The following is a 13700-nucleotide window of genomic DNA, read 5'->3' as shown; positions in this document are numbered from 1 at the left end:
CGGCATAAACACAAGAGTAAACTGGCTACTACTTCATCTACCCTGGTCATCCACATCGGCTTGATTTTACTACCAAACAATGGCACCAAGATTCCTGTTCAACGACAAGGACTTCAACACTCGACGACACCTGTCATACATCCACCGAACGAACCAAGAACTCCTGAAAGAAGTTGACAACAGTTACCTTGATTCTAGCAGCTCTGAGGATGAAACACGACCATCAATCAAGTTAATTCAAGCGCCCAACAAGGACCGGTGCCACCTGAAACACCATGAAGAGCTTATGAACGACTATTTCAAGGAGGGCTCGCGTTATGACTCGGACGATTTTGCTCGGCGTTATCGCATGGAGAAGGGGTTATTTTTGCGTATTCTGAACGATCTCACGGCTCGATACCGTTACTTTGTTCAACGCCCGGTGAGACTGGTTTTTATTTCTTCAAAGATCCACGGCAGCATATCTGATTAATGATCTTTTCCTTCTCTGTAGGATTGTACTGGTAAATTGGGCTTGAGCCCGCATCAAAAGCTCACCGCCGTTATTCGACAGTTGGCGTATGCAATTCCCCTCGATGCGACCAATGAGTACTGTCGACTCGGAGAGACCACAGCTCGACAAAACATGGAACAGTTTTGTGCTGCCATTCAAGAAACATATGGACCAACCTACCTACGCGCCCCAAACAAAGAAGACCTCAAAAAAATTCTCGCAGAAAATGCAGCCAGGGGCTTTCCGGGATGCATTGGCAGCCTAGACTGCATGCATTGGGAATGGAAGAACTGCCCGACAGCACTCACTGGACAGTTCCAAGGCAAAGAGCAGACCCCGACCGTCGTACTAGAAGCAGTCGCCACAAAGGACACCTGGATCTGGCACTCCTTTTTTGGGACGTGCGGAGCTCTGAACAATAAGAATGTTTTGGATCAATCGCCTCTGTTTGATGCGGAACTTGCGGGGACGTCTTGGGGTGTCGAGTTTGAGGTTGAAGGCAATGTTTACAAGCGGCCTTACTATCTTGTTGATGGTATTTACTACCCATGGTCGAATTTGATACAATCCAAATCTCTAGTTGCACAAGATCGAGCAACAAAACTCTTTACGAAGCGGCAAGAGTCAGTCCGAAAAGATATCAAACGGACTTTTGCAGCCCTTCAGGGCCAATTCAAAATCCTAAGGGTACCAGCGATGAGTTGGTACCCAGGTGATTTAAATGCTATCATGACTACATGTATAATTCTCCACAACATGATTGTGGAGACCCGAGCAGTTCCGCAATCCTACCCACCACTCCCGGCATCGACTAAATTCATTCCTCCGCGCCAGGTACCGTTCACAGTTCTAGAGCAGCGAATGCGAGGTATCGAAATGAGGTCCAAGTTGCTCCATCACAACCTGACAAATGATCTCATCAAAAACTTGTGGAACTCATCTCGCAAGGAGGGGTTCATCGATTGGGATGAACTCCTTGCTTCTTAATTTTATTTTTCTCACTTTATGTCACTCGTAATCTCTTCTCTTGTGGTTATTTTAAGAATTATAATTGTGGATTCTTGATTGCAATAAATAATGAAGATCCTATAAAAGACTGATTGAAGACAGGGAAAAACTATACAAAAAAACCCTGTTGAGTACAACCTAAATTACGAGAGAAGTGGGTCAAGTGGGAGAAGATCATTGGGGCCAAAGTTTTGAGTCTGAGTTGGGAGAGTGTCTCTGTCCAAGCAGTTGTCCGATGATTCGTCTTCGCTAGTGTCCTCATTCTCATCAAAGCGTTGTTGATACTCGCTGGAATCTTGCAACTGAGGCCTTGAACGTGTTACCGAGGATCCAGGACCTCTTGGTCCTGCTTGTTGAGTTGTTGATGCAGCTATGGCCCTTCGCCTCTCCTCCATTATCATTTTTTTCTCGGAGATGAGGTACTCGCGCGATACCTCATCTGGGCAGTCTTCAATATTTTGAAGCATGCAATTCAAGTTGGTTTTGCGGCGGTCAATCTCGACAAGCTCGGATTGAATATCGTTCCCGCGTTTGGCTTCAGCCAGCCGTTTGACCGCGTCATTGTGAGCCAATTCGAGCATCTTCATCTTTTTACGCTTGTACAGCTCCTCTGCCTCGAGACGCTTCGCAGTCTTAATTCCAATGGGGCACTTCCACTCCTTCGATTTCACAGGGCTTGCACTTGAATTGTTATCAGTATTGGGATCAGGACAAGAATTATGGGTGGCGTCTTGAGAGCGTTGAGACTCGGTGGTGACATCAACAGTGGCTCCCTCTCTTGCGCAACCATCTTGATTTGCCTCCGCAACTCGACCTGTCTTCGCTTTGCCGCCCAACATCTTGAACTTGGCCACGTGCCTCAGGAGTTGCCAGGGTTGCTCATTAAGAAAATGCTTTTTAACATGAGCATAGTATTGCTCGCGAGCCATTGTCATCCAATCCTCAGGGGAAGAGCCAGACGGTGGGTGTTTTTCAATTCGATCGTACAGCGCTGAGAACTTCAGGCAAGCTTGCTGCAAATTCTTCCACCTGTTTGCATCAGAAATCAAACAAACAAATCATTAAACGCACAAATAAGTGCCATAAAAAATAGAATCACAATATGAACAGTAATTCACCTTGTTTGTAAAGCTGCAGCATCGCGAACGGGTCCTGGACTGAACTTGGTGAAATCGTTGAAAACACGCTCCCAGAACTTGTCGATCTTTTGGTTATTTGATTTGATTGCGTCCTCGGAAATATGAACCCAGCTTTTCGCAAGCTGTTCGTCTTCCTCTGGGGTAAAGTTGGGTCCTCGGCGTTTTGTTGGATTGGTTGAGGCAGGGGGAGACTCGGAGGTAGGGGCTGGAGCTGGTGCAGAATTGGCTGCTGGCATGCTGTTCGAAGCTTGGGCTGGGCTGGCGTATACACAAAGACTTGTTGAGGTGGGGTGCGTACTCGGCACTCCTAGCTTAATCCAGCTTAATCCAGGCTGTTTTGAATATTCATCTTGCTATTACTCCCAGGATTAGCGAGGAGGAAATCTACTCCTCGCTAGTCCAAATTGGACTCCTGGGAGCAACTTAGCCCGATTAAATCGGGCCCGGTGCGGTTGCCGAGGAGGATTAGTTACGCTAATCCTCCCTTAACCCGCGACCGATGCGGATGCCCTAACAGCCCTGCAAGCTTAGCCAGTGGATTGGCCACGTTGCGCGGACGGGGGACGATCACCGTCAAGACGTGTAAGGACGTGCACTTTACAGCTTTGAAATTGTGATGAATTAGGAACCAAACGCTGAAGTGGCTCACAAGTTTGGGAAGGCAAAACAGCCACGACACTCAAAAAAACTCCCCTCGCGGATGGGCCAATGGCTAGGTCAGTGTCAAACTAGTCCCTCCTGTGCACGAAGCGCTCGCCTCCAAAGGCTTTACAAGCATGATTTTCTTTGGTGTGAGAGGTATGCGGAAGTACACATTCTTTGTTTGGCCATATCTTTGCCAAAACTCATCCAAAATTTTCATAGAACATGCAAGGAGTAGTCAAGAAGCTCAGCTACATTCTACATACAAATTTTTCTTTCATTTTATAAGCAACTTGTTACGACCAAGCAACCCCAGGAATTGGAGTCTCAGTGTTTTCCCACGCGGAGACATGCAATGCATTTTGCGGCCCCGCACAGCCAGACAAAATTGCTAAATGATGGACTTGGGATGCCCATCTTGGAAGAAAAAGGTGCAGAAGGATGGTCCCCAAAATTGGTGAGGAGACAGGCAAGATGAAGCCTTTGCAATCATCTCTTCCATGCCACTCTACCTAGTGTGGTTAAAGCGTTTTTCAATTTTTCAATCTTTCCCTGCCACATTCAAAAAACTTGTCAGACCAAAAAACTTCACTCATTCCCAAGTCCCTCCTTCGGAGGCGGGCGCTTCGCGCACAGGAGAGACTTAGCTAAGTCCGGGCCAATGTGTCCTCGAGGGACTGGTGTCAAGTTAGGAAAAACGGCCATGTGGACGTATGATGAAGGGGTTTTGCCAAAAAAAACCCAGACGCTGAGTAACGTACATATATTACATGCGTCCATGATGAAGTGCTTGGGGTATGAGTAGAGCAAACGGTGTATTGGGGTACAGTGGGGCAGCTCACCCTCCGCCTATTCCGACATCGATAGGCAAGCCATCTTCTTTATGATGAGTTTACTTATGCAGCTTACCGGAGCACTGGGATCAAGTGTTTCCTGACCAAGGGTTTAATCTTTCTGTCTGTTTCCAGTCAACTGATTTTTTTTGTGTGATTTGAGATGTTTGGAGGAGGCCTACAACAACCTTTGCCAAGATCCAACCAGTCGGTCTACAGTGGCCCCATATGGACTCTAGCTGCAAGGATGGACAGAGGCGGGCACGGTTGGAGAAGGAAGTGGGAGGGTTAAGCGGACCATGCGGAGGTCGAGCAGCGCCCGATCGAGTGCTTGGGGAAAGACGATCCCCCGCCGGTCGGCTCTTCCGAGCTCGACCGACTCCCCAATCTGTACTGCTTCAATAACCAACCCTTCGCTACCTGTTTTTTTTTCCAACCCCCCATCCAAACACTTTTTCAATCTCTTCGGCTAACCACATCCCTGCTATAATTTGGGAAATCAGTCCGCAAAACTTACCACAGGTTTCCAGGAATTTTTCCCACGTCGACGGCGCGCGGACCAGCCCACAGATCAACGCATGCGAGCGCCGGCATGGGAGTGGCTCGTTTACGGGAAGATCTAGTGGCGAGGTCTTCGGCTCCGGATGCTGGGTGAGACAGAGTTTGATTGTGCGGACCAAGCTCGGGATGAGGTCGGGGTCATAGATCTACACACACACACATGCGCGCGCGTTGTTCAGATTCTTCCGTTTATCAGGGGGTAGAGCGGGGGGGGGGGCACAACTCAACCACATCGGCGCCAAGAATCAATGTTGAGGGGCTCAGGTTGACCGGCGATGGGAGGACAGAGCTGCTGCATGCCAGGTTCCAATCGAGCTCGACCACCTTGATATTAGCGCTATCAAGATTCCGCTGGGACGAGCGTTTGAAGTCTAGATGCACAGATGATTGAGGGGTGGTCGGTTCGAATGGTAGAGTTAGATTGAAGAAAGGGCACGGGACAGACTTAAGTCGATGTTGAGCTGGAGACGGTCGAGGACGGAGGGATTTGAGTCCGTAAGATAGAGCCGGTTTGTGGGGACGAGTTGGTGCGCCAGGATGCCGAGCAGGCCGGTGCCGCTGCCCAGCTCGAGCACGCTGTCTTGCTCCTCGAGGAGATGTCGGTTCAGGATCAAGTAGTTGGCCAGACATACACTGCACATTTACAAGATCGCTTCAGCTCGCCCCTCCACCTTTTTGCGCATCAAACACACACACTCTCTCACCTTGCTCCCCAGCTCCGTAGGCCGGTGGTCCCTTGACTGATAGACGCCTGTTTCCAAAGAAAAAAAAGGCGCCATGTTAAAATATGCGATCGGTTTGTTTTGGGGAGAAAGCGAGGGTGACCTTGTTTTCGTGTAAGTCGATTCTAGACCAGCTCTTTCGATCGCCCGGATCGCCGTAGTAGTAGGTATGGATCTCTGTCTGGCTTATATCTGGGAATGCGGGTTGTTGTTGGAGTGAGATGTAATAGGTTAAGATCTTCTCTTCGATTTCTTCTTCCTTGTTTTTATTATTATTGATTTTTGGTTGATAATTGATAAACGATTTTGATCCCTGGATCTGTAATTTTCAAGACGAGCGGTGTGTATTCACCTCTTGTGTTTTCTGATCAGCGGCCGCCAATCCGCGTTCGATTTCAAGGATGACCCGCTTCCAGAAGAGCAGTTTCCAGGGCCTTCCTGCGTTCGTAGTGAGTTCTTCTTCGGTGACCAGTAGCTTGTACAGTTTGAGTTGGTTTGCAGTTCTGGCGAGCCACGTTCGTGTTGGGAATGGCGGTGAGTCTATCTCTCGTGGGTTGGTTGGTGCTAGTGCTGCATAGGACCGTAGCAGGGCTGACAGGTCCTGGTAGTCTGCGTCCATGGTCGTTGGTGGTGGAAGTTGCAGGTGGAGGGGCCAAGTTTTCATAGCTTTACTGGTCTGGAGGCATTTGGAGCATCCGCACCCCACCCGCCGCTCTGGAGCTGGAGTGTCCACACCCCACCCTCGTTTATCTTCGTTTCCATTGGTCGGCTCCTCTTCCTCCCCTCCACCCGCATCCACCCATTCCTGACCAAAAAAGAACAACAACAAAAGAAACAGCCAAGATGCTCTCACTCACCACGAAGAGATGGACGGCCTCGAGTCTCCGACTGACGGCCCGGGGACTCACGGGCACCGCGAGGAGCCAGCTCGCCCATCCGGCCCCACAGAAGGACTTCGATCCGATCCCCGCCCCGGCTCAGACCCCAGACCTACCACCGTTCCACTTCGGCGCTCCTCCCTCCTCCGATCAGCACGAACCGCCGGAATTCAATTACAAGGATCCCGCCTATAAACCGATCGTTTACAAAGACTACTCTACTGGACCAAGCGCTCTCGATAAGGCTGCTAAGCTCTTCTTCCTCACCGAAATCGCTAGAGGTACGTCTCGATCTACCACATCTCTTTTGCTTCTCGGCTGATTCCCCAAAGAGATGCTTTTATTTAGGCATGTGGGTCGTCTTGGGTCAGATGTTTCGTCCTCCGTATACGATCATGTAGTTGAGTCCCACGCCATTTACATCCAGCTTATCCATTCTGATCTGACCAGAACAAAGTGTTTAGTCCGTTTGAGAAGGGACCCGTCTCGCCCCGGTTTCGGGGAGAGCACGCCTTGCGAAGATATGCCAGTGGAGAGGAGCGTTGTATAGGTGCGTCCCTCTCCCCATACAATAATCATCAGCACAAAGCACTCACTGATCAAGGATCCTTTCGTTTCCTTTGTGGGGCCGGGCGATGGTTCTTTCTCTAGCTTGTAAACTGTGCGAGGCGATTTGTCCAGCACAAGCGATCACGATCGAGAGTGAGACTCGAGAGGACGGCTCACGACGGACGACGCGATACGATATCGGTCAGTTCTTCCTCCATCCATTTCATCCCCCCCCTCCCCTTTTATTTTTGGAAAACAAGATAATTGACGGGAATGTGGATGTGAATATAGATATGACCAAGTGTATCTATTGTGGGTTCTGTCAAGAAGCCTGTCCGGTCGACGCGATTGTCGAGAGTCAGAACACCGAATATTCGACCGAGACCCGTGAAGAATTGCTCTACAACAAGGAGAAACTCTTGGCTAACGGCGACCGCATGGAATCGGAAATGTCGGTCCACCCTTCCCTCTCTACACTCCTCCCCCCAAAGAAAACGATGTGCTTATATTTTTTGTGCTTTCTGTAGTGCGGCAAACCTTCACGCCGATCATGTCTATAGATGACTTCACCTGCCCTCCACTCCAATCGGAAACCCCATCCTGCCCCTCACCGTCTCTCGCCTTCCATGATAATAACTAGACATGTCTTTTTGTACTCAAACACACACACACCCACACAGAATAACCCCTTTCTTCTTTTCTTTTCTTTCATGCATTCCAGAAAATTGAGAGAGGGATAATATTCTCACGGGGACTTGGATCCGCAACACAGCAGGGTCTTTGTTGCCTGTTATAAATGGAAGGACGGGTGGGGGTGGCTTTCAAAAGAGAGAACAGATGGATGGAGATCAAAAGAGTGTATGGTTGGCAGCCATTTCGGTGGTGTAAGTAACATAGGTGCGGCTTGGATCAGTTTCAAATGGGAATCATTCTTGAGAAATGTGTTTGTTTTTTTTGGAAACGTTGTTTGGCTCAAGAATGGGCTCATTCAAAAACGTTGTTTGGCTCAAGAATGGGCTCATTCAAGATAGGGAAGGAACCTCATACACACGTATTGCCAGCGCAGAAAATTTGAGTTGTTTTCTCATTGGGTAAGGAAGCTCACAGCTCCCTGCAACTTCAAGAGAAACTGGCCCAACTGCCACCAGTTGACATGCAGAATGCTGGAGTCTATAAGCTGCCATTCTAACGCCACATGTTCACGAGTAGCTTTCTTTGCACCAGCACTGTGTGTAATCTGCCCCACAGGTGAAAACTATGTAGGGTTCTGGCCTTTTGTCCTGCTGGCGGCTTCAACGATGCACAAAAGGCGTGGGGGGTTGGGTGTTCTACTGTTGGTGTGCGCTAGCCCGTGGGCAGCCGATCATCCAAGCTTATCCAAAGTCCTTAACCAGGCGAGTTGTCTATCCCGTCTTTGAAAGGGTATCTCCGCCGGACGCGCGACGCGCCGGCGGTGTTCCAGCCGCCTCACTCTGAAACGGCGTATACTTACTACAGACTAGTTGTCCATACTTGATCTCCAACCTGTCCGAGTTCCCTGGCGGGAAGTTGTCCGCCCACGCGTCTCACCTCACTGTGGACTAAAAGGATGCTGAAGTTCTAAAGTTTGAAGCTGTTCGAAGTTTCTGAACGGCTTGGGGATGAAAGGGCCACCCACCTGGCCAACATTATGAAGCAGTTGCACTCACTATCAATCCCGTGTTCTACACAGTCATCAAGTCAAAGATTCGCGAGCAAATTGGCCAATTATGAAGCTTTTCACCCTGAGTCTAGTTGAGTTCTCAAGTAGATTTTCTGGAACATACTAATCAAACCAACGAGCTGACTATGCAAGAGCCATTCACGTGGAATTGTTGCTTTCGTAGTCTTCTTTTATCCTGGTTGGTATAGCCGTTGCCACGCCGCCGGAAGACACAGTTTGGGGCTACGTACACGATCCATTAACAGACACATACCGAGCGCCCTCCCCGCCTCGAGTCCGTGGTCTGGTATATGGCTACGAATACGATTCAGAAAATGATGTTTATCGAGAGCCCCGGTCGTCTGCAGGGCCAGAGACAACCGAATTTTGGGAAGAAATGCACCGAATTGCTGATCTGACCGAGACAAGGACGCATGATACTCAAGGTCCATGGTTGCCAATGCCCAATGCTCATCAATCTGCTGCAGCCGAAGCAATCCCCGAAGCAACTCCTGCAGCAACTACCGCAGCTACTACCGCAGCAACTCCCGCAGCGATTCCCGCAGCAACTTTGGAAGAAGTGAAAGCCGCTTTTGACAGCAATGTCAATATTTTGGGATATATGCCTAGACGCGAACAACACCCCTGCCTTCCAGTGTTACCATCAGTCGGTACTAAAAACCTTGAAATAATCAGCTTGACGACAGCTGACAATAAGCTTACCCGCAGCAAATTGAAAAAAGTTAAGAATATGCTTGGAATAACCAGAATAACTGGATCTTACATTCCGAAGGGCCAGCCTACCAATCATGGCCAAACTAGCAGAAGTCACGACGGCACCTCAACGTCTATTTCCTCCGATCATCAGATATCCCGTGTCCTGTACGGTGGTTCAGTCGACGAAGAGTGTAAGGTTTGTCTCGACTTATTCAGCAGTCCTGAACCAGTCGGAGAGAATCACTGGTCTTTCTGTAAAGTTGCACAAGTCAAGAAATGCGGACATTACTTCCACTTCGAATGTATTCATCCGTGGATGGTTGGCAAATTGGAAAATAACTGCCCAGCTTGTCGCGGACCAATATCTGATAAATATGGAGCCAAGATAGAACTACAACAATAAATCCCTCTCAATTGATCCAGATCCCTTATTACGGCAATAATCATACCGCTTCTAGCAACAAAAGTAGAATTTTGATTGTATCTATCCTTAAATTTCACTCTCACGGTTATGCCCGCTGCAAGAAAAAGAAATAAACCCAGGGCAGCAGTATTTTAACTACATGACAAAATCACCTCCACATCCGCCACAATTTTATAATGATTAAGTCGGCCTGGATACCCCTGAAAGCCATGTTCACTGTCAAAACCACTTCAAAACTGTTACACTCCGAATACTGGCAACATAACTACTGTTGGAACTTCAGCCTCTTCTCTCTCACTTACACCAAAATTCTACTGAATTTGATTTTAATGTTTACTAAGATTGTAGCCTGATTGTTTGATCTGAACAGAATGTCTACTTGGTGATAGCACGGGCAGGAATGCGCATGCTGTCAGAAACCAAAATGTAAGTTTTGCACTATGGGATTTGAGCCCATGTCCTCAAACTTCATGAGTGATGCTTTTTACCAACTAACACTGCGGGCATCTCAATGTTGCTGCGGACCGCAGAGACATCTGACGATTCAATGGGGATTCAAACCCCGCACAAAAATTATTGCAGCAACACTTGGCCGGCTGATGGACAGCCAGCCACCGGGGTATGTACAGTGGGTCATCTAATGTTTTTGGCATCACATTTTTCAATGCAGAAGCTCATGCCACAGACTTCAAGTCATGGCATTGGCTTCAGGGGTGGAAAAGAAGTTCCCAAGAATGATTATGAAAAAAAAAGTAAAAAAAAAAAAGAAAACCAGGGAAAATTTCTAATTTCTTGCCATTTTATCAGAATTTTCATTACTGTTCAAACCAAAGAGGGAAAATTGGAGAGCAAAGTATCACATGCAACAGGAATTAAAGCTGTGACCCAAACCCCGAGCCTTGGTTGCTTTCACGGGTGGTACCACCCAGGTGTTGGTCTACAGGATCGGTCCCTGGAAACACCCAAACACCCGGGTTTTTTTGAAACAAATAATTGGGGGGGGGGGGGGGGGGGGGGAAGGGCAGATTGCCCTTGTTGTTTGAGCTTGGGTGCTTGTTTCTTGAGCCTAGGGCTTTAAGTTTCATTTAACTTTGTTTTGCAGGTTTTTTGGCAGAAGCCAAGAGACAATAATTAAGAGGGAAGAAAAGAAAAAAGACAATCAAAGAACAGGACCGTCAAAGAATTTGTTCCAGCCTTTGGCACAGAGAAGCTGTTCAACGGTACCCGGACTGAGTGAAGAGCGGGACCACAAGCAGACCCAACATCCGTCTGAGAAAACACGTTCCGATGCAGCACTTGTAGCTGGTATGGCTAGATAGCATCGAGCTATTCTAGACAAGATCAGAAAAGTTTGCTGTTGACCGCTCCAGTAAGCAAGGATTTTACTACCTTTGGGCGCGGGGTCTTCTGCCAGATATTGCTTGATCTCCGCTTCAACTGTTTCCACTGGAGCAGACGTATCATAAAACTCAGCTGAAAAGAAATCACATGTTGTTGATTTTGCTGGAGCTTTAGTATTACCAGAGGCCAAGGCGGCTTCGCCACTGCAAACCCCAAACCTGGATTCTCCCCCCTTGACAGGGCAGTCACATTCTTTAGCTCACAATAGTGTCAAAGCTGGCTAGATCCTGGAATTTCAATTTTACACTCTCAGTCAGATTGATTTAGCACATAAAAAATCATGTGAGAGGGGTAACTCCAATATCTGTGCAAAATCAAGTACCATGTAGTTGTTTTATTTACATGAGATACTTAGTAACTTACCAATAGCTTTGAAGCATGTGGCCTTGATCAACAATGCAAAGGCTATGCTACTCTACAAAAAGGAGCCAAATAGCGCAGCATAGCGGGGACCTACTATTCCTGGTGCCTATTAGTGATAGCAGTAGCGGCAAACCACGCTAGAGAAATGGAAAAATTGCTACTTGTATTTTGACCTCTCCTGCTTTTACTACAAAACAGTGCAGCAAAAGCAGACAACATTAGGACACACTTTCTACCGCTTTTAGTGGCTTTTTGCTGAAATCGTGTGGACAGCGCACCACACTGCTACACTTTTGGCCTCTGAAGTTTCTTTTTGCAGCGCTTTAAGTTACCTTACACTGAGAATAGTGCTAATAGTGCACTATGCCGCAGCGCTATTGGCCACCAAGTCCCCTTTGCTGTTAATGGTGTCCAGAGCGCAGAGAGCACCTCTGGTGCACTGAAGAGCAGAGATTAGTGGAAATCGTGGCTTTTCAGCACTCAGTGCAGTGCTAATTCCACAACTTCAGCTCTTGGTACGTTTAGCAACCAAAAATTGCTACTTCAGCAGTTTTTACCACTTTTTTCCACTATTTCAGTGGTCAGCATAGTGATTTTATACTACTTGTTATCATTGGGAGGTGAGAGACCCCTTGATGGCCGGCACCGACCGGTCATCGAGGTGTACTGTACTGCGAAGTCCCCTTGATGATCGGTACCAACCGGCCATCGAGAGCTATGAGACCCCTCGATGGCCGGTCCGACCGGTCATCGAGAGCAATGAGACCCCTCCATGACCGGTACTGACCGGTCATCGAGAGGTGTGAGACCCCTTGATGGCCGGCCCGACCGGTCATCGGGAGGTGAGAGACCCCTCGATGGCCGGTCCGACCGGTCATCGAGAGCAATGAGACCCTTTGATGACCGGTACTGACCGGCCATTGAGAGGTGAGAGACGGTAGACCCCTCGATGGCCGGCCCGACTGGTCATCGGGAGGTGAGAGACCCCTCGATGGCCGGTCCGACCGGTCACCGAGAGGTGTGAGACTCCTCGATGGCCGGTCCGACCGGTGATCGAGAGCGATGAGACCCCTTGATGGCCGGTCCGACCGATCATCGAGAGGTGTGAGACCCCTCGATGACCGGTACTGACCGGCCATTGAGAGGGGTGAGACCCCTTGATGGCCGGTCCGACCGGTCATCGGGAGGTGAGAGACCCCTCGATGGCCGGCACCGACCGGTCATCGAGGTGTACCGTACTGCGGAGTGTTGTAGTCTGTTACGTAATGTAGCATTACGTTCCATCCCACACTGTCATGGTACTGTCATGACTTACCATAGACATGGGACTTTTGTAACAAACTGATGTGAAACTTTATGCAGGAACAATTTCCCAGGGCCATCAAAACTCAATATTCAATAGGGAAATTTCAAGAAGTGCATAATTCAGGTTCTAGGAAATTCCTCATTGTTCCTTCCTTTTCTTTTCCTTTCAGATTCTTCTTCATGTTAAAGTTTCTTGTACTCAGTTCTGGAAATTTCTTCATCTGGTTGTAGTCTATAAATAAGAGGTTGTAGCTACTAGGAAGCTCTTTTCCTCGTGGCAAAATCTTTGTATCACTGCCATTTTCAACTCTCAAATATTCTCCAAGAAATAAAACTCAGTTCACCAAACTTCTTTATCCTAAGACAACGCGCCCAAACTAAAAACCCAAACAATTCTTATCAAGCTCAAACTTAAGCTGGAATAGACCTCCGGTCCGGAAATTCTGCTAGCAAGTCTTTAGTTTTCCGTTATCCCATATACCTCGGGCTTACAATCATTTTGCCACCTCAATTTTTTTAGCCGGTATCATCATGTCTTCCACCGGCCCCAATCCTAATTCCCCCTTTATTGGCCCCGTTGACTCTTGGACTCCGCTCAAAATCAAAGTGGCACAGCTCTCCGAACAACTCTCCTCTCTCAAAGTCAATAACTCCAACCACCACGTCGACCTTGATTCGCTTTTTGATCAGTTAAAGGTCATCAAGACTTCTTTCGACAATCTGGCCGAAGACATCAAGGACATCAACAGTATGAAGACTTTGTACTCCGATTTCGTTCAACTCAAGCTCAGTTTCAACAACGAGGTCAATCGAATCCAACACACCATAAACAACATCCATCAGTCCATCAAAAATAATCGCACTGCAATCCAGCAAAATTACGCTCAACTTGTCAAAATGGCTCGTACTCCAACTGGCACCACTCAAGAGGTCCCCGAACTCCAATATGCCCAATTCACGGGAAATACCAAGGAAACGAAACGC

The 13700-nt window shown here is 48.2% G+C and overlaps 3 protein-coding genes across 3 annotated transcripts; 2 read left to right on the top strand and 1 right to left on the bottom strand.

Moving 5' to 3' along the window:
• Positions 1-4350: 4350 nt before the first annotated feature.
• Positions 4351-6017, bottom strand: PtA15_5A802 (uncharacterized protein; the record flags this gene model as incomplete). The annotated part of the gene is made up of 7 exons (XM_053169603.1): positions 4351-4535; positions 4633-4822; positions 4905-5047; positions 5122-5309; positions 5381-5427; positions 5502-5657; positions 5751-6017. The coding sequence occupies 7 exons, from the start codon at positions 6015-6017 to the stop codon at positions 4351-4353; spliced, it is 1176 nt and encodes a 391-aa protein (XP_053020783.1).
• A 224-nt stretch (positions 6018-6241) lies between these two features.
• On the top strand, positions 6242-7389 carry PtA15_5A801 (uncharacterized protein; the record flags this gene model as incomplete). The annotated part of the gene is made up of 6 exons (XM_053169602.1): positions 6242-6557; positions 6625-6676; positions 6741-6826; positions 6928-7026; positions 7117-7276; positions 7353-7389. 6 exons carry the CDS (start codon positions 6242-6244, stop codon positions 7387-7389), a joined length of 750 nt encoding a protein of 249 aa, XP_053020782.1.
• A 1184-nt stretch (positions 7390-8573) lies between these two features.
• PtA15_5A800 (uncharacterized protein) lies at positions 8574-9626 on the top strand (the record flags this gene model as incomplete). Its single annotated transcript, XM_053169601.1, has 2 exons — positions 8574-8597; positions 8691-9626. The coding sequence occupies 2 exons, from the start codon at positions 8574-8576 to the stop codon at positions 9624-9626; spliced, it is 960 nt and encodes a 319-aa protein (XP_053020781.1).
• Between the last annotated feature and the right edge of the window lie 4074 nt (positions 9627-13700).

This window comes from Puccinia triticina, chromosome 5A (assembly GCF_026914185.1).
Source record: "Puccinia triticina chromosome 5A, complete sequence".
Taxonomy (NCBI): domain Eukaryota; kingdom Fungi; phylum Basidiomycota; class Pucciniomycetes; order Pucciniales; family Pucciniaceae; genus Puccinia; species Puccinia triticina.
Note: the sequence above shows the minus strand (reverse complement) of the source record. Positions and strands in the feature narration are given on the sequence as shown.